General features: G+C 53.4%; 1 protein-coding gene across 2 annotated transcripts in view; it reads left to right on the top strand.

Annotated features, from left to right (window-relative positions):
- Nucleotides 1-4524, top strand: part of ILRUN (inflammation and lipid regulator with UBA-like and NBR1-like domains) — a 109255-nt gene extending 104731 nt beyond the window's left edge. For both annotated transcript variants that reach the window (XM_024766006.1, XM_024766005.1), the window contains exon 5: nucleotides 1202-4524. In XM_024766006.1, the coding sequence (XP_024621774.1) occupies nucleotides 1202-1237 (36 nt within the window). In that variant the 3' untranslated portion in view covers nucleotides 1238-4524. The remainder of the gene's footprint in view (nucleotides 1-1201) is intronic.
- Nucleotides 4525-20785: the final 16261 nt, after the last annotated feature.

Raw genomic sequence — 20785 nt, 5'->3', positions numbered from 1 at the left:
AAGCACTTACATTTCTTTACAAAGACAAGTGTCATTTTTAAAAGATAATCAAATTCTGACTGTCCACATCTTACCAAGCTAATGGAAAATGTCATCTCAGTCATTCTTGTGCCTCCTCACCCCAGTTGTGCCTAGATTCAGGATTCTTACTTAACGTAGCTGTCAAGCATCGGGAAACCCCTCTGGTCATTTGTTATGATTATGGCTGTGCCACCTGCTCTCCGTACCCATTTGGTCCCCTTGGTCCAAGGGCCCTCTGCTTCTGGGCCAGTTTGGGGTGTAGAACCTTTAGTGAGGCTGGTTACCAGTTACCTTTGCCCTCCCAGGTCTTGGCATTGACTGGGTCTTTTCAAGGAGCACACTCCACAGAGATGTGAAGGTGGAGGGAGGCACAAGACATCCTCCAGCAAGTTTGTGTGGCCACTTTTTGTGTTGGCACATCTTGGTGTCTCATTCTTAACATAAGGGAAAAGTGAGACTATGATGCCTTCTCCACCAGCCAAGCAGCATAGAAAACACCTTTGGGAATTTGGAGTACACCTTATCATCATGTGGCAAGGGAGAGGCAATGTGAAGAGAGCAAAGATCAGACTTGGGTTTGAATCTTGGCTCTGCCTTTTACTACCCATGTGGCTTTGAACAAGTCTCCTAATGTCTGCAGTCAGATAGGCATCAGTCAAATGAGTGTAATAATACACCTAAAGACAGTGTATGCAGACCCCCTGCTGCCATGTCTGCACTAGGTGCCCGGTGGACAGTTGCTTTTTCTGCTCCAGTGTGTGTGTTGTTGATATAAGTGCCATCAGCCAGCAGTAGCCTGCACCTGAGGTTAAGGGTGCAGAAAGTGGTGTCCAAGGATCTTTAGCAGAGGTTAAGATGTTGTCAAGAAGGAGGGCAGGCTTTGTGACCTGGGTGGAGGAAAGTTGGCACCAGTTGATCTAGAATTTGAAAGATGAAGAATCTCTCCACCAGCCTCCCCTCTCTTGGATGGTGTGTTTGCAGGAGAACACTTAGCAAAAACTTGAAATGTGCTGATATGTGGCCTCCTGAAGATTTGCATGGCAAGGACAACCCTCAAGCCTTGTTTGTGCCTTGGAGCTTCCTTCGGGCTCACTGGGAACCGTAGATTCTTTTACTTGGTTTGGTTGTCACATTGTACCTGCTGTGTCTGCCATCACTGACTGTGTTCACTCTCTTCCAGGGGCTCCACGGGCCTTACCCCTTCGGCCAGTCTTAAACGGGTGTCAGCAAGAAGAAAAATTAACAAAAGACAGAAGGCTTGACTCTGGGGGGGAGGGCAAGGGGTTCCTCTGGATTGCAGACCACATCGCACGGACCCCTGGCTCTGACCCCCATCCTGGAAGAAGAGGAAGAATCAGAAAGACTAGTTTTGAGTAAACTCAGTGTGCGTGTGTGAATGCCGAGTCGCAGGAGTGGTGTTGAGGCTACCAAGAAGAAATCCATGCAGCCAGTTTGGGTTTTGTTTATTAGGTGTCAGTCTAACAAGTCATTAGGTTGCTCGGGAAGGAAAAAAATGTTTAAAATGGGGGAAAAAAGCCATCTTTTTAAACAAAAATTATTTTGCCTACAGACAGGTTGTAGTTTTGAGCACATGTTAATTTTTTCCCCTTTCCCCACTATTTTTGTTTTTTTTTAGATAAGGGATAACATGCTGTTTATAGAATGCTTGCTCTGGAAGCAATTCAGGTTCAAAACTGGCATGGCCTGCTTGGGGACTCTGCGGGTCAGTGCTATAGGAGGACACCTGCCGTGCCACCTGACTCCATGAGTCTCCAACCCCATTTGCTTTTAATGGTATCAGCCCATGAGTTATCACGCTTTTCCTCTTCTTTTCTCTTTAATCTTCTGTTGATTTACACCTTTGACATTTGTATTTGTCAGCCCTGTGGCTTGTTACCGTCAGAACCTCTCTGAAGACCAAACTTCCCTGTGTGGCCAGCAGAGGAAGCCTTGAGGACAGATCTCGGGTGACGTGGGAGTTTGTGAGGCTGAGAGGTGTCCTCCTGCACACACTTGTAACAATTCGAATTGCTTTCCTTCCATGTTTCTCTTGGCGGAGAGAAATGCCATCACGCTTACTGCTCTCTTGGATTCTTGGTACACAGCGGCTCCACATTCACTCTGGGAACGCTGCCTCTGTGCTGCGTATGTGTGTGTGCTGTGTGCACACACACACACGGGTGTTGGTGCAGCTCACCAGCGAGTGTGCAGCAGGCGAATGTGAAGGTGTCCCCTGCTTCTCTGTTGTCACACAACTCCCTTCCCTGTGTTTCTCTCCAGTTGTCCTTTGTGGCGTTTTTGCAGCCTGTTAGTGGAGGCTGAGCTGTTAAGGTATGAAAATGTAGCCCCAGATGGGGAATTTGCCATGGGGAAGGGCCACGCTTACTGACTGCGTGATCTTGGAGACCACATTTTGCTGGGAATGAAAGGACCCCCGCCCTGAGCAGGATGCTTAGTTATTGGGAGGTGGCGGGCAAGGGACAGCCCAGCCGGAGCACAGGTTGATTGGCTGGCTGCTCACTGGGACAGGTAGCCCCACTGGCATCCTGTGGATTCCGAGCAGGTTGAGATGTGGATATCTCCATGGGAAGCTTAAACCAGGCCAGAACAGCTGTCTGCCAAAGATACAAGAATATGCAAAGTCCCTCTTCTCTTCTCACCCCCTCCTTCCCTCGAGTCTTGGTTCGTTTGATAGCCGGGGATATGGATCTAGGGTGCGGTTGCTGGGTCACCTGCCTGTTACCACACCCCCACCCACCCCGGGGGTGTGAGACAGCAGGGAGTCCAGGTCGATGATTGGCTGCAAGGGGTCATATAGCCTGGGTGTGAGTGAGGGTCTGCCTGCCTGTCTGTCTCTGTCTGGGTGTCTGAGTTCCGAAAACATGTGTTGTTTGTTCCTCCTCATCCTCTTCTGAGACTGTTGCGTTTTCCAAGCTTGATTGTGAGAGAAAAGCTTGTATGAAATTCCCCCTTTGCCTCCCCACCTCCCCGCAAATAAAAGGGGGAGTAAACATTGGTCCACTGGAGAAGCCCCAGGGGAGGGTAGAGACTGCCTGCTGAAAGGGCAGTGCAGCTGGGTCTGGGGCTGGACTAGAGCTCACACTGGAGCACCTACTTTCTATGCACACAAAGAGCACCCCATTCCCAGCAGAGCAGAGGTGCCCAGGCCACCACAGGTCCAAGACAGGGGCTCACAATGGCTTTTTGTTTGAGGGCCCTATTGGGCCCAGACTGCCGCCACTGTTGGTGCCAACCTCCTGGGACACCGCCACCCTGGAGCCCACACATGCCCAGCCGTTCTGCTCACTTGATAGCCCTCAAAGCATCACATCTCCATCTGCCCCTGCAGGATCATGGGAGGCTTTACGTCCCCTGGTTTCCAGGCTTCCTCATCTGCCCCACACTAGGTGCCCCTTCCCCTTTTCTCCGGAGGGGGTGCCTGCCGTTATTCAGCAGTGGCTTCATAGATCACCGTCAGTGGGTCTGGCCCTGCCAGAGGGATCCTGCGCCTCCTCTTGCTTTTAGGCAGTCTCACCTGGCAAGGTAGTTGTCCCAAGCACGTTGGCTTCCCTCCCAAGAACAAACCATTTCTGTACACATCTTTGGAGAGGTGAGCTCCTTGCAGAGGCCAGAGCGAGTGCAAGCCATGGAGTAGGGGCGGAAGGAGTCCATGTTTCCCCCAAGACCTGGCGGCTGTTAGTACCATTCATCCTGCCTCTTCTCGCTGGTTTGGGTTCTGAGCAAGTCCTTAGAGCCCCTCTTTTCCACTGCCTGGTGGGGTGGCAAAGGCTACCCTCTCAGCCCCAGTAGTCTCAGTTCCTCTTGGACTCTTTACCAAATGACAGGCTGCCTCTGGGCAGGACCACCAGTGTCTGGCACCGCGAGGTGAGGCAGGCACCATCCTTAAGGACCTGAGCCCAGTGGGGGAGGCAGAGGGGCTCAGGCTTGGGAGGAACCTGTCTGTGTGCACGGAGTGAGGTGTGTGTGGATGTGTGTGCACGTGTGCATGCTTTTTTTCTTTTTTCCCATGGGGACAGTTGAATATGGGGCATTTTCTACAAGAAACAGCCTTCTCTTCCCCCAGCAAGGACTGGCTGTTTCCTAAAGTCCATCAAAGGCACTTCCAGCCAGGAGAGAACCTCACCAAGACAGCTGGAGTGGCCCGAGGGTGGCCAAGGTGGGAAGTGGGCATAAGAATAAGCACCTCCCCAAATTCAGTGTGAGCCCCAGCGGGAGAGGGTGGTGGGGTTGCCAGGGCCCAGAACTGCAAGCTGATTCCCCACCCCTCCCTGCCTCGCCTTTTCTTTGTTTCCTCGTGTGAATGCTGGAGCAGCAGTAGCTGCCTTCTCCACCTGGACAGTGGTGTGCAGCAAGCAAGCTGGGTGGGTGTTTGTGGTGGGGCCTTATGGTGCCTGGGAGGAGATGAAGATGAGGAGGTTTTTCCTTACTGTATAAATGAATATTTGTATGATTAAATTAACACACACCAAAAAAAACCCTGTTTTCATGTGTGTCAGTGAGTTTATTGCTCCCTGAAGCCCTGTGTACCTGCTTGGCCCCCCAGTGGCTCTGTGATATGCGCTTTTTGGTCTCTGTGTCTCTCCTTCTTGCATATGGGAAAACTGAGACCCTGCGGTTCATTATATGTTTGTGAAATCAGTCCTGGGATTATCATTAAATCTGCTGCCGTTCCTGGTTTCCGGTGACCAGAAAAGTGAAACTCTTTCCAGTGGCCTCCGCAGGCTACCTACCATGTGTCTGTTGAGCCCTACTCTATCCCCAGCACATAAGCTGTACCGGCCAACTTAGTGTGTATCAGCCAGCAGGCATTGTGTGGGCACTTACTGTGTGTCAGGCACAGCGCACAGGTGTGAATGCAGGAATTGCACAGGAAGAATGCAGAGCACCATGGGCATCTTCCTACTGGGGAAACAGACAAGGCCGAGTTGGGGAGTCCTCAGAGCCAGCTGGGACTAGATTTAGAAGAGGAAATGCATCTTTCTTTAGTGGCTCTGGTGGATTACGGATTAGGTACCTTTTTGCAAATTGGTCTGGGAGCCCGAGAGCCAGTTAGGGACCACACTCCAGGCAGTTGACAAGCTAACTTGGATCCTACCCCCACGTACTTATGTGAGACAGGCCTATCACCTTGGCCTCTGGAGATGGGGAGGTGGGTTACACGGTGGTCCATAGCATGAAAGAAACTTAATTGACAGATACATCAGCAAATTGTGGGCTCACTGTATTCATCCCTTCATGTCTGCAGGAACTCAGAACTCAACTGTGTCCTCAGTCACATCATCACCCTTTCTGTGTTGAAGGGAAAGTGAGATCACAGGGGGAAGGGAGTTGCTTGTCTTACAGGCTTGGACCCATGGCATCGGTTCCCAGATGCTGGTATTGTTTTCACATAATTGCAGACTCCCAAATTGGGTCTTCACCCTGACCGGCAGAGCTGTGTGTTCTAAATGATGGTGGCCCTGGCACTGAACCAGGGGGTCTAAGGTGTGGGAATTGGGGGGAGGGGATTTCCCGGCCATCTCTCTGCAGGCAGCTCAGTGAGGGAACCTGTGGCCACAGATTGCACAAGACAGATGGAAGCACCGCAGAAGAACTGGTCTCTGCCTCAAGGCCCCAGGGTCTGTATATAGCCTGACACAGAGCCCAGCACAAGGGAGCCTGGGAGACTGGCCCAGAGACCCCTGGGGTGAGCCCCCTCGCCTCTGCCTCCAGTGCTGTGACAGTGCACTTGCATCCTGCGTCCTTCCAGATGCCCACGGCTATTTGTTTTCTGCAGAAGAAGGGCCCCCACCCTGTCACCTGGGTCTTCTGGCAGCTCAGACCCACTCCCAGGCCTTCCCCAGGGCCCCCACTGTTGGACAGTTATTTGCTTGGCAGAATGTGTTTGTCTTTGGGGCTGTAACCTATGAAGAAGTCACCAGGCCCCGGGAGAAAGGAGCAGATTTGATGGTAGCTCCTGGCCTGAGCCATTCCCACGGGGGCTAGGTGACAGGGAGGGGGCTCTCAGCTGAGCTTTTGTCTGGGGGTGGGGGTGGGGAGACAGTTGCAGTGGTCTGGGCCCAGCCCTCCAGGCAGAGCAAACAGGTCCTCTCGGCCACCTTTCTGCCCCAGCTCAGGTTGTACTGGGTGCCTCCCACCCTGTTCTTGGGAAGGCCTCTCCCTCACCTGCTTGCTGTGACCTGGCTACTTTCCCAGACACCACCTGGTGTCCAGGCCTGTCTGGCGGCCAAGAGAACAGGCACCAAGGGCACCCGTGGCAGCCTTTTATTTCAAAAATGGGAATGGAGCAGGTGAGGCTGCTTGAGACATGAGAGGGTGTGTGAGTTTGGGAGTCAGGGTGTCCAGAGAATGGATTCTGACAGGTTAGCATGACTGCCTGATGGGTCTCAGGTGCCTCCTCTATAAAATGGAGATGCACTGGTTTAGAAACCAGGACTTGGGTGGAACTCACAGATTTTTTTAAAGTATCCTTTTTAGCCCTTTGTTCTAAGATGCTGTCTGTGATCTGGGGCAGTGCTTCTCAAACTTGAATGTGTTAAAATGCAAATTCTGATTTAGTAGATCCTGGGAAACAGGGCAAGATTCTGCATTTCTAACAAACTCCCAAGTGAGTGGATGGCTGCTGGTCCTCAGACCACACTTTGCCTGAGGATAGTAGGGGGTGGTCTGAAGGGGTTCGCTGCCCCCCCCCGCCACCCGGTCTATGAGACTGAGCCATATCTAGCCAGGGCTGTGTTGGCCAGGCCCACTAGAATTTGAGGGAGCTGAAGTCATTTAGAACAGTGATGTTCCAACTGGGCTATGGTTCCCCAGCATTTCCCAGGGTTTATCCAAGGCTGTGATTTCTGGCTTAAATGTTATTTCTAGTGTGCTGCTTTTCCATCACAAACAACAAATGTCTGAGTGTCCACTATACTTATGATAATATTGGCTGACCAACTCCTATTAAACTGTTTATATGAATGACTTTATTTAATCCTCACAACCATCCAAAGTTGCGAGCAGGCTGGCCTGGTGTTCGGTTTGTGAACAAGTAACTCTGAAGTGTCAGGACTCCCATGGAAATGGAAGTGCAGGCCGGGAATATGTACTAAGCAACCTTGACTTAGTCCAGGGGTGTATGGGGGGCTTCTCTGAGCAAGCTGAGACCTGAGGGATGGAGAGATGGCTGGTGGATACACAGTCTGCAGTTCAGTGGGGAGGTTGGGGCAGGAGACACGGTGTGGGAGTCATCAGAGATCAGATGAGATTTAAAGCCTCAGAACTGGATGAGATCATCAAAGGAGGGACAGCAGTCTTGACCCCACGTGTCACACGCTCCCTCAAATTCTGCTGGTTGCCCCAGCTCCCTCTGCGATGATCTGTGACCAAGAAGACCCCCGCCTCAGACTCAGCGTTCTCATGGCTGCAGCGCACCTCTCTCCTGTCCAATCCCCGTCCTGTCCCTGTACCCTTGTGTCCCAGCTCTCTCTCTGCAGGGCACTCCTGCAGATGGTTATAGAGTAGACGAGGGACTAGATGCACCCAGGGATGGCCCCCACCTAGGAACCAGGTGGCGGGGGCCTGGAGGAGTGAGGCTGGAGCCCCGGTAGCTTGTAGCTTAGTTCCTGTGGTCCTGTTCTCCCAAAGACAGTCCAGGCCCCTGGAGCTAAGTTCTAGGAGTTCCTCCTGCTGGGCTGTGGGAAAGGGAGAAGTCTGAGGGAAGAGGTGGGGCTGTATCTGGTTGGGGGCCCAAAGAGCAGGGTCCTGTGGCTCCATGCTTACCTGTACCTATCCCCTAGCCCTGGTCAGCAACCAAGACACCCCAGATCCCTGACAGGCTGGGCTGTCATTGCTTGAGGCCTCTGAGCAACCAAGGCCCCCACACATAGAGGGCAGTGGGACAACAAGGGCCAAGGGGGGACTGTGGCCAAGCTGTGAGGGATGTCTTCTCAGGGTATGGCTGCCCTGAGCTGCGTTGTAGGTGGGAAGGGGGAAGTGTGGAGGGCAGGAGTAGTCCCTTAGGGGTGCTGGGAGTGTGGCCACCTCAGAGCTGGTGCAGGTGGGCCCGTGGCCAGCAGAGGGCACCATGTGGCCCAGGCCTTGTCTGGAAAGGATGGACACTGCCCTGGCCGGCTCCCCTGCCAGTATGTTTTCCAAATCCCCAGGGCTCCAGGGCGAGTGTTGCCTCTGCTCTCTGCTCCAGGTAGGCGAGCTTGGGCTTGAATCTAGGCCCTGCTGTTTGCTGTGTGACTGTTCAATTTATGTCAACCCTCAGAACCTCAGTGTCCCAATCTGTAAATGAGGACAGTTCTTTTTTCCGGAGATGGTCATGAGAATTAAAACCCTTCATAAAAGTTTAGCATCGTATACCCGTCACAGGTAAGTGTCCAGTATGTGGTGACCATTGTTATATTTTTGTGACCCTCCAGATGTGGGAAGTCTGCGCTCCCGAGGAGAGGGAACTGGGGCACTGGGCATTTGTGAGGCAGAGTCCAAGAAATCCATAGCCTGCTCAGGAGTCTCTCCCTGGACCACAGCCCTTATTTCCAGCAAATCCTTGCCCTGAGGGTATTTCTTGGTCTGGGGTGGGAGTTGGGGTGCAGGAAAGGACCATTCTGGAAGAGAGTCTAGTTTCCTCTAAGAAGAGGCTCTAGGGGAAGGAGGCTGTCCTCAGTGACTGCGTGCAGTAGGCTCTCAATACACATTTGTTGAGTGAAGAAATGAACGAAAGTGTAGGAGAGACTGCCTTGTACTGGACTGGCCTGATTTCTGGAGGCAGACACCGCCCAGCCCAGACCCCAGACAGTGCAGGGGCTCCTGGAGAGGGGTCAGTGGGTCACAGGTGTGCTGGAGATTGAGAATGACAGCCTAGAAACCTATTCCTGGGAACTGGTTTGGCCGCGGTGGTTTACCACTCCCGAAGGGCAGAGCACTGGGGCTCACACATTTGCTTCCAGGTGCCTGCAGGGACCCGTATCAGTACCAGAGCCAGGGACGCAGGCCAGGCCCCAGGTAGGCACCAAGGTGGCATTTGCATCCCATCATGGCATTTACTGGCGTCAACGGCACCCGGATCCTCTGAGCATCTCCAGCTCTTGCCTTCATGCTATTGTCTTAACCTCTCTCTTCCCCCACATCCTGGTTTCCTGGTAGTTGAGCACACTTTAACCAGGAGCCAAGAGGGTGTAGGCTTGGGGCTGGGGGTCCCACAGAGAGCTGGTGGGTTTGGGGCAGTTGTTACCAAGATGGGTCAGAAAGGCTATCCGTGTGTGTGTTGAGCCCCTGCCAAGCCCCCCTATGTGGGTCATCCAGGGCTGATGAAAACACACGTCCTTGTGCAGGAGATAGGACCTAGGAGACGGGAAAAGTGAGCACCGGTGGGAAACGGTAGGCTGAGCATCCTGTGAGTGGGGCCCATGCAGGAGGGTCCGAGAAAGCCGGGCCTCCCTCCAGCGCCTTGGGTTGGGGACAGTGACTATTCAGTGAATCCCTAAACATGAGACCAGAAAGGGCCTTAGATCCCAGCCAGAAAGGGCACTGCCTTCCCCGGAGTCCCACAGCCAGTGTGAGCCGCACCCAGCCCAAGCTCTCTCCAGGACACCGGAGCCAGCAGGGAGAGGCAAGGTCCCCCAGAGAAGAGGAAGAATCAGTGGTTGGGAAACAAGAAACAACTCCAGCTGGCTCAGATCCCCAAGCCAGGCAGCCAGGCTTGCAGGGGTACAGTGGGGTCCAGTCATAGTGGTGGTGTTTGGGCCCCAGGGGAGGCAGCTTGGCCCTGGGGACTCGTTTGCATGGAGTGAAGTGGAATTTGCATCTTTGAGAAGTTACAGCTGTGGGAAGGGAATGGGCAGTGGGAGCTGTTAGGCAGGGCTTCCATCTCCTGCCTCCCTCTGGATGGGGTGGGTGTGGGGCATCAGGCCCTGTGCCAGCCAGCCCCCACCCTACCTGGTGTGAGGAGCACAGCTGAGTCCCAGTGCCCTTGGCTCAGCATTCAGGCTCTGTCCCGTGTAGAACACACGGCTTCAGAGAAGTAGAGGCGTCTGCATAGCTGCATATGCATGCACACACAGCATGTGATCCAACATACACGTGCAGTACTGTGCACCACTCACGCAGGAACATGTTCACAAAACACACGTGCACCCACGTACTACACAGGTGCCCACTCATGACCCTAGTTCATACACAGACGCGCCAGCACACCCTGGGAGTCACGTAATCTCACACCAGCATGTGCCCACACAAAAGTTCACACCCATTTCCCACGTTCATACTCAATAATAGTCGGTATTTTTTTACTAGTTTTCCCTGTAAGTCAGGCATATTTGAAATTCTGTTCCATCCTCACGACAACTTTCTGAAGTACGTACTGTTTTTTCTTTGTTACTAATGTACTTTACACACAGTAAGGAACACAAAGCTTACGGGTTCGCTTGATGAACTCTTTTTTTAAAATAAATGTATTTATGTAGTTTTTTGTTTATTTATTTTTGGCTGCGTTGGGTCTTCGTTGCTGCACGCGGGCTTTCTTTAGTTGCGTCGAGTGGGGGCTGCTCTTTGTTGCGGTGCGTGGGCTTCTCATTGCAGTGGCTTCTCGTTGCGGAGCATGGGCTCTAGGCACTCGGGCTTCAGTAGTTGTGGCACGCAGGCTCAGTAGTTGTGGCTCACAAGCCCTAGAGCGCAGGCTCAGTAGTTGTGGCGCGTGGGCTTAGTTGCTCCGCGGCATGTGGGATCTTCCTGGACCAGGGCTCGAACCCGTGTCCCCTGCGTTGGCAGGCCGGTTCTTAACCACTGCACCACCAGGGAAGCCCGATGAACTCTTTCTTAAGCACATGATGCATAACCATCATCCAGGTCAAGATCTAGAACATGTCCACTGCCCCAGCAGGCCTTGTCCATCAACAGCCCACACAAGAGGAACCAATGCCCTGTTAAGGCAAGCGCCATTGTTATTCCCTTTAAGAGATGAGAAAACTGAGGCTCAGACCCATGGTCACATACTAAGCAGTGGCCAAGCTGCAGGCTCTCTGACTCTAGACTACCACACCACTTAGATAGCCGTTCTTATCCACGTGCACACCCTCCACTAATAGAGGGCCATGATCACAAAAGGGGTGGAAGGGCCTGTCTTGTTTTTTCCATATGGAAAGCAGCAGAGACAATTTAAGCTTTGTTTTTGATCTGCCCTTAAAAAGGGCATGACTTGGCTCACGAAGGATCGAAGGATCCGTGAACTCGGTGAGCTCAAGGGCTGCAGCTCCTGCCCTGGGGCACAGTGTATCCATGGGGCAGGGGACGCATTTGAGGACACTTCTGCACTAGAAGAAGCCATTCAAGGCATTTCCTTCGTGCCCTCCATCAGCAGAAGCACTCTCGGCAAAGCTTGACATTCATTCTGTTAATAGATACGTAGTGAGCACTTACCTGCCTTGTGACCAGCCCTGTCCTAGGTGCTGAGGATGCAACAATGCAACAGACACAAAATATCCCCGCATCATGGAGCTGACATACAGTGAAATATATGGTATTTTGGGTAACGAAAAGGGAGAAACACAAGAGGATAGGGCAGAGAAGGGGGAGTGCAACTTTAAATAGGTCAGGGCAGCCCCCACTGAGAAGGTGATGTTTGAAGAAGGATGTAAAGCAGCTGAGGGAGCGATCATTGTGGATATCTGGAAGAGCATTCCAGGCAAAGAGAATGGCCAAACAAAGCAAAAAGACAGCACCCATTGTGTTTAGATGCCAATTGTGGGTTATGTGAATTGCAGACTCTGGCATCTGCTCCCCTCCCCGACTCGTGCTGTGTGACTTTGGTGGATTCACTCTTTCTCTCTGGGAAGAGAGGAAGATAATGAGCTTTCCTGTCTACCCGAGCACTCTTGTCCTCAAGGACCTGCCCTAACCAGTGGAGGAGCATCTGTGGTCACCCAAGTTATGGTCACGGGGCCTGGCAATGTTCCACAGCAGTGCCTCTGGCCTGGCCACCCTCACTCCTCTGGCCATAGACTCAGTCCAGGGCCCTGATTCCTCTAGATGCAGTGGCCAGGGGTGGCAGTAGAGGAGTCCCTGGCATATAGTTCCTTGATATTAGAGCATTTTCAAATATTGGCTATGTGTATTTTCGGAGAATGGGATGGCGTTACTGGGGATTTGTAGGTGCCTTGGGTGTCATATGTTTATCTGCATATTTACTGTTGAGGGGAACAGTGGATGAGTCTAGGGTCCCTTCAGACTCCACCTTCCCTGGACACTCCAGGCCTGGCTTATCTCTGAAGGACCTCTCTCCTGGGGACCCCCTGACCTCCTCCTAGGGTTGGCTTCACATCTAGGCCCTGTTCCCCTTCCCTTCAACCCCTTAGCTTCTCAAAGGCCTCCTTAAGGGAAATGGTCGCCCAAGACCATCTAGACAAAGGAGATATTAACAGGCCCTGTTGAGTCATTTAGGAATTGCAATCAGCTGTAAGTAACATAGTCCTGAAAGACAGTGGTTTAAACAAGATAGGGATTTATTTTCCTCTCCTTAGATGTAAAGTCCAAAGGTAATTACTGGGCTGACTTCCATCCTCAAGGCTTCCTTGTCACAATGTAGCCACCACAGCTCCAGCTATCACATCCCAGTTCCAGGCAGAAAGGAGGAAAGACTGCATCAGTCCCCTTTTAAAGGAACTGTCCTGGAATCCTTACCCAACAACTTAATTTATATCCCACTGGCCAGAACTTGGTTAACTTCCTTCTGTCTCCAGGGGATGCTGGCATGACTTCATGCAAGATAATTGGGATTCCATTAGTAAGAAAGAAGAGAATGGATATTGGGGAGGCAACTAGCACTCTCTTCCGTATATATACCCTGTATTTTTTCATCTCTGTGCCTTAAAAAAACACACCGTTCCCTCTACCTGCGAAGCCTTCTACCCTCACCCCCAGTCATCTATTCCCTGGTAAGGAGCACACAGCACATTTTCTGAACGTACTGGGGTTACTGTGATAGAAACCCCCCAGAGTTGCTCAAGTGAAAGGGGGAGGGTGGAGTTCATTGTAAGAACGCAGAATACCAGCCTATGGTGTCCGTCGTAGGGAAGGGGCAGGGCCTCCCCACTCCCCTGCTCAGCAGAGGTCAGAGCTGGAGACACAGCAGTGGACAAGCCAGGCCAGTCCCTGCCTCCAAGGAGCTGACATTCTGATGGGGAGAGACAGTCATCATACAGACCAAAACCTAAAGAAGATCGGTTCAGGCTGCCCTGAGTACCGAGAAGATAAATCAGGGAAAGATGGTAGATAGAGATTAACCAGGTGGTCACGGAGCACCAGGCACACAGCCAGCACTTAATAAGTGTGTGTTGAATGTAGCCCTCAGGAAAGTGGCCCAGATTCCAAAGGCTGTAGACTCCTGAGGGGCAGGGGGTGAACACAGCTCCACATGGAACACCCCAGGGCAGGTGTCAGGTGCTGGAGGTCTCAGCCCAGGCGCTGGCCCAAGCCTGCAGAAGAGACCAAAAAAATCACAGCGGAGTGTGTGTCGGGGGTCCTGCATCAGTGCTGAAGCTGTTCAGAAAAGCTGCTGGATCCAGACACTTAGCAAATGCCGAAGATCCAAGACTGTGGTTCCTGTGGGCCACCCTGAGTGGTCCTCCCTTGCAGACCGGGTCCCAGGTGTGTGGTTGAATGGACTCCCGGAGGCCTGATGAAGGAGGCAGGGCCTGCTTTCCCCCAGACCCTCACATGCCAGGCAGACCTCCTGGCAGCCCACTCAGCTTGGAGGGGAGCCAGCCCTACCCCTACTGGCCGTGGGAGAGAAGTGGCTTTCACCACTGGGGGCAGAGACACTGTGCCCTGAGCACTCTTCTCCTTAGAGAAAGTGGCCTCAGCGTGCTGGGGGAGGAAAGAGAACCGGCTGGTTCCTCAAGTCGTCCCTTCCTGCAAGTCCTGCTGTCCCAGACCTTGTCTCTCACCATAACATTTCTGAGGCCCTTAGGAAGATCAAGTGAACTTCTCAGTGAGGAGATAAGGACTGATTCTGCTTAAGGGGTGATGCGGTTATTGAGTAACAATACCATATATGTATATGATGCCTTTTCTCCCACAGGGGCTCCCTGGAGCCTCCATGAACCCCCTACAGAGAATGTTGTCTGCCCCCACCCCCCGCCACCTAACACATGAGAACACTGAGGCTCAGAGAGGAGATGGACTTGCTCAAACTCCCCAGAGGAAAAGGGGCAATGGCCAAGGGGGGAGGGCCAGAGCTGCATCCTGCGGTCAAGGGTCTTGGATGCCGGGGTAGGACTTTACCCTGTGGGGTCATTGACTACAAACACACATGGTAGAAACACCCCCACATCCCTCCCTGGGACTCCTGCCCTTGTGCACAAATACTATCTCAGCTTCTGACAGCATTCACAAATACTGTCTTACCTGTTTCTCCCATCAATTGGCCCAGAAGATGTACTGTATCCCCATTTAACAGTACAGAAAACGGAACGCTAAGGAGGTAGAGACCCTTGCCCAAAGTTTCAGGGCATCTGGTCCAGGTCCTCTGGTTCCAGGCCTGCCCTTGGTGCCCAGCGCCCCTGTGGCAGTGCTGAGAGGCAGGTAGACGAGTAGGACATGGGCTTCATGCCACTTATACCTGGCCAGGTGTGATTTGGGTCAGTTCACTGATCTGCTGGGCCTCGGCGTCCCCACCCATGAAATGGGGCTAGTTCCTGCTTCACAAGGTCTTCGTCAGACTGTACTTGGCTCATGCCCACCTGAGGCCCCTGCCCTCTAGGGGCCAGGTAACAGCTGGGGGGCAGCTTTTCACTGTGCCCTGGTGCCCCCTTCCCCGCCCTGGGCCTGTGCCAGCTAGGCCCGCCCATGCCACATCTTCCAGATGGTACCATAAATCCATACCCAAACCTGGGCTGCCCAGGAACAAACAGCCCTTCCCGGCCCCTCCCAGGAGGCCCCACCCCACTGGAGCCCTCACCAGCAGGATGCCTCATGCCTGGGGCCAGGGGTGAGGGGCAGCCACTCAGGGCCAGGGCTGTGGTCTGCCCTTTCTGAAAAGGTGGAGGGGAAGCCAACATGAGAGACTGAGGCCAGGGCAGGGAGCTGTGAGAACAGGCCTCAGGACCCCTGAGACCGCCCCCTCCCCTTTCTCTTCCTAACCCTCCTTCCTCTCTCCTCTCCTCTCTGTTCTCTGCTCTTCCTCCCCCTTCTCAAGAGAGACCCACTTCCAATCTGCTCTGTGACCTTGGGCAAGTCACTGAATCTCTCTGAGCTAGTTTCTCCATCTGTGAAGTGGCCCCTTTCCTGGGCTGGCTGTAGAGGCTGAAGAATGCTTCGGGAGGCCTCAGGTGAAGGGCAGCCTGCTGGCCTCTCATCTGCTACCCACTACTGTTGGGGGGCGGAGGAGGGGTGATCCTTCCCTGGGTGAGCAGGGACTGGAAGTTTGGAGAGCTAAGGTCCCAGGCCAGGCAAGCAGGGTCCATGTCCCCTCCTTCTGGCCCCCCAGGAACTCCTCCCTTCAGCTCGAGAGCCCCCACCCTTCTCAGAGGGCCCTGCTGGACAGAGCTCGGGCCTCGTTTTTCCTATCTGTGCAGTGGGATGGGCAGGGTTGGTGTGGGGGGAGGGGGCTGGGCTGGGTAAAGTGCCTGGCCCTATGGGGCTCAGCCCCAGTATCTCGAATGGATCAAATACCTGTACCGGCAGACCTGTGCCTCAAGCCTGATGCACCTCTCCCAACACCTTGGTCACCAAGGCTCAGGCTTTCTTCTCTGAAACTTTGATCTCCTCCCTGCTCAGCTTCCCTCCGGCACAGAGAGTCTGTCTTGTACAGTGAAATTCTTAATTACAGATTGCCTGTGTGCTATTGTTTTCTTTTGTTTCATGTGTGTTGGGAGGGATAGAGCACAGTAGTTCTCTGGCCAAGCTGCCAGGGTTCAGTCCTCACTCTGCTTGCTGGCTGTGTTACTGGGAGGTAATGTGGCCTCTCCTCTGCCTCAGCGTCCTTATCTGTAAAATGGGGTTGATAGTCGTAGTGCCCACCTCATAGGGTCAATATACAACGCTAATGTTAAAATGTGTAAAGTGCTGGGAACCTTGAGGGTCTGTGCCTGGGCTCATCGTTACTCTTCTTGTCCACCTGGTCCCAGAGAGTTCGCCTTGATGCACGCCACCAGCCCCTGCATCTAGAAAGGCTGAACCACAGAAAGATGGCCCCAGGCGGTGCATGGCCACCAGGCAGGCGAGTGAAGACATCTGTCCTGGAACCTCCCTCCGCAGGTCTGGTGGCTGGAGGACAAGCCAGTGGTGGTCTTTTCTGGGCCAGGTGACTGCCCGCCCTGGGAGGAGAGACAGGGGCATGGAGATCTGGGTTCCTGATTCTGCCTGCTCACCTCCCCTCTGTGGGGTCTTGGCTGCCCACTTGCCTCCTCTGGGTCTCAGTTTCTTCATCTGTAAGCAGGAAACGAGAGCTTCCTCTCGAGGGTATGTGGAGATGAAATGAGACAGCATGTATGAAGAGCCTGCCCGGTCAATGTGAGTGCTGTTGAGGACAGCAAGGAAAGTAAACTCAGCAAGGAGCAGGTGGGTCCCTCCCACAGCGAGGGGGCTTGTGGGCAGGCACTAGGAGGGCCCACAGGGACCTAGTGACTGACTGTCTAATCCAGCCTCTCGGCGTTCAGAAGACCAGGCTGAGGCCCAAAGGGGGAAAGGAACTTGTGGAGTTTGCACAGCAAGTCAGGCAGAACTGGGGCTAGAGCCAGGTCTTGAGCCCCCTGGCCCAGGCCCTTGGCCTGCCCACCTTGAGGGGTACAAAGAGAGGGTCTCCAGCCTCTGCTCCCCTCCAGCCCTCAGGCTTCCCGCCCACTCCTGCCTCAAGTGCCCTAGGATGCCTGGTTAGGCAGACCCTCGCTCTAAACAGCTCTGCTACTGCCCAGCTCTGGGCAGGTCACTTCAGTTTAGAATAGGACCCTGCACAGGATTGTCATGAGGACCCAGTGGGTGATCCACCCCCACATACACATGTACACACAGTACTTCCCACCCCACATGTGTCAGCGAGACTTATCCTTACCTCAGCCTAAGAGGCCCAGGGAGGTGGGGTGACTCACCTGAGGTGACGTAGGTTGTCTGTCTCCCTGCCCACTCATGTATCGGCTTACGCGAGAGAGCCAAGCACAGGGCCACCTCAGAAAGCTCAGCACATTCCTCCCCTCCTCATGCCTCTCCAAGTCCTAGCTGGTCCCTCGAGGCCCAGCTCCCGGCCGCCTCTGCCATGATGCCCTCCCAGCCCCCTCCTCCTGCCCTGGAGTCCTTCCTGTCTGCCCTGTCCTGTTCACACTGGGCAGCTGGCCTTGGCTCACCAGCCAGACCATAAGCTACCTGAGGGCAGGGCGCTCCGCTGGGCACACAGCTGTGGCTGAACAAGAAGTAGTGAATGAGCGTGGGGGTTGGGGGGGAGCATGTGAGGGAGGGGTTGAGCCCTGATGGCAGGGTGAAGGTTTATGAGTGATACCCGAGATGCTGGGTGGGTCCGCTTCCTGCAGCTGCTGCCAACTGCGTCCCAGACTGGGCGCGGGGATCCTGGCTTCCCCTGCATGACGCAGGAGCAACATCAGATGGCCGAAGGGGGCAAGGGTCATCATTTGGGGGTAGGGCAGCTTCTGGGGGCCACCAAGCTACTGAGCCCAGTGAAAGGTGCACGTGGCAAGCTGTCCACTACGGTGAAGGGTGGGGCTGGACAGAACGACCTTGCTGGGACCGACTGACTCTGTGACCCCTTGAATATCCCAGCCCATGTACAGGCCGGACGGAGCTGTGATCAGAGTCTGGGCTTGGCTGGCTTCACATCCTGGCTGTTTCTTACTAGATATGTGTCACTGGGCAAGTTAATCAACCTCTCTGGGCCTCAGTTTTCTCATCTGCAAGTGGAAGTATGATACCTACCCCATAGGGTTATTATGAGAATTAAATGACATTATGTAGAAAAGGCATTTGTTCACAGTGCCTATACCATAGATGGGGTTCAACAAATGCAAAAAGTGATATTATTGTATTTATTAGCTATAGGCACAGAGACCATGAGAGACTGAATTGAAGCCCCACAGCAGGCAAAGCCAAGGAGGGACCGAGACTCCTACTTAGTAACTATAGCAAGAGGCAACAAAGCATGGGGCTGTGCATGAGACCCTGAAGCCAGGCTGCCTGGTCGTGCAGGTCAACTCTGCCACTCACAAGCTGTGTGACCTTGGGCAACTTCCTTAACCTCTCTGTGCCTCATGTGCCCATCTGTGCCTCGTTTTCTCCATCTGTGAAATAGGGGTTATAATAGTGCACCTGCCTCATAGAGTTGCTGGAAGGATTGAGTTAATTTGTGTAAAGTGCATGGAAGAGTTTCTTGTACTGAGGAAACACTCCATAAGCTCAGCAGTTATCGGGCTATGTGACCTTGAGCAAGTCCCTTCCCTCTCTGGGCCTCTGCTTCATCTCTGTAAAATGAATCATGAGACTAGTTCAGCTGGAGGCTCCTTCCTTCCAGCTTTGAGACCCGTAGTTCTGGGGAGTGGAGGCACTCCCCAGAACCCTCGTCCCACACACAGGAGGGCAGGACCTGTCCTCAGCCTCTATTCCTCCCTCTCTCCTTTCTCCTCCTCCAGGAGAGCCAAAGGAGCCAAAGAAGAGGGGCAGCCTTGGTGGTGAGGAGGCGGGGAGGCAGTCACAGGGTTGGGACAGTGGGGAGGCGATGCATCCCCCCTCCCACCAGCCCTCTATCCTGTTCCCACTGCCCACTGGTGCCCCATGGATGGGCAGCTGGGCCAGGCCTCTGCTCATCTCTGACCAGGTTGGGACCCACAGAGGCAGAGCTGGCTTGCCCCCTCCATCAGGAGGGAGAATCCCCAGAGAAGCCCCCTTCTTGGCTTGGCAGAGCCAGGCAGGCCTTGCCCAAGAATGAAGACAGCAGAGGCCAGGAATCAAGCCCTGACAGCTGTGGGACCTCAGGCAGACCCCTGATTCTCTCTGAGCTTGTCTTGGGGTCTGAGCACAGGAGGGCAATGTCTCGGCCCCTCCTGGACCCTGGTGACAGAGAGCTCATAACTCAGGGCGGTAAGAGCTCAGTGTCCCCCTCCCCCAGGGGCCTGATGCAGGTGGTCTTATCGCACACCTCACCTGCAGCCCTCCCCACCTGGCTGGGCTTGAGTCACTTTAGGGAATGGTGCCTCTGACCAGAGCCTCAGGGTGAGGTGGGAGCAACTGGAAACCCTACACCAGGAAACAAAGCCTATTCTCTGTCACCCCTCCCATGACCCTCCTTCTTCCCACACCTGTGGCCATTGTTTTCCAAGGAAATCAGGCTTCACACGGGAACCAGGAGGAGGGAACCTGGCCCTGCATCCTCCCCACACCCTCTGCACTCCCCAGGGATATTCCCAGGCATACCTCAGCCCCGTCTCCCATTTCCCTCCCACTTCCTGGTTGGTACCCCTAGCCCCAACAAATTCCATCCATCTATCCATCCATCCATCCATACCTTTATTCCATGCATAGCTATTTGCCAGGCACTGCACTAGAGTCCAAGGATGCCCAGCAAGTAAGACAAAGCATCTGTCTCTATGGATTCCCAGCCCAGGGCAGGAGACAGACTAGGAGGACTATTTGATAAGGTGGGATTTGTACCCTGATCCCAGGGCCCTGACACTGGCAGGATCAGGGAAGGCTTCTCAGAGGACACGATGCCCATGCTGGATTGTGCAGATTAAGAACAAGGGCATGTGGAGAAGTCTGGAAGCAAGAGCTACCGTCAGCCCCACAAGGGCAGGGCCCGTTTTGTTCATTGTTGTGTCACTAGTGTCTAGAACAGTGTGACATGCAATAGATGCTCAGTAGGTGTTAGAATCAGTGTTTGGGCAGAGCTCCCTAGACCTGAAGCGGCAGCTGTGATTGTGAGCTGAAGTGGCGTGGGCGATGGGGGCAGGACCACGCCGGGCCCACAGACCCTGTGCACTTGCTCTGAGGGCAGTGAGGAGCCATGGGGGCTGTAAGCAGCCGAGTGACACTCCGCCTAACCCTCCGTTCCCTTCCCCTGACTCTGACTCTCTGAGCCCCTGCACGGCCCAGCTGCAGCTGCCCCTTCCCTCATCCAAGTCCATGTCTGTTGGTTTGTGGAAATAAGCACATATTAAGCACCTACTGCATGCCAGATGTTTTGCTGTGAGCTGGAGGTGAATTGGACAGTATTGCCCACACATTACCCACAATCCAGGACAGGGACTCTTTTTTAAAAAAAAAATTTTTTTTAATTGAAGTATGGTTGATTTACAGTGTTGTGTTAGTTTCTGGTGTACAGCAAAGTGATTCAGTTATACATATATATACAATATTTTTCATATTCTTTTCCATTTTGGTTTATCACAGGATATTGAATGTAGTCCCCTGTGCTAGGGGACCTTGTTTTCTATCTATTTTATACATAGTAGTTTGTATCTGCAAATCCCAAACTCCTAATTTGTCCCTCCCCCACCCCCTTTCCCCTTTGGTAATCATAAGTTTGTTTTCTGAGTCTGTTTTGTAAATAAATTCATTTGTGCCATATTTTAGATTCCACATATATGTGATATTGTACGGTATTTGTCTTTCTCTTTCTGACTTACTTCACTTAGTATGATAATCCTTAGGTCCATCCATGTTGCTGAAAATGGCATTCATTATCTCACTCTTTTTTATGGCTGAGTAATATTCCGCTGCGTGTGTGTGTGTGTGTGTGTGTGTGTGTGTGTGTGTGTGT

The sequence above is a fragment of the Neophocaena asiaeorientalis genome, unplaced genomic scaffold (genome assembly GCF_003031525.2).
Source record: "Neophocaena asiaeorientalis asiaeorientalis breed wild unplaced genomic scaffold, Neophocaena_asiaeorientalis_V1.1 scaffold46, whole genome shotgun sequence".
In the NCBI taxonomy this organism is placed as follows: domain Eukaryota; kingdom Metazoa; phylum Chordata; class Mammalia; order Artiodactyla; family Phocoenidae; genus Neophocaena; species Neophocaena asiaeorientalis.
The sequence above is the reverse complement of the archived record's forward strand: the minus strand, read 5'-3'. Positions and strand labels throughout refer to the sequence as shown.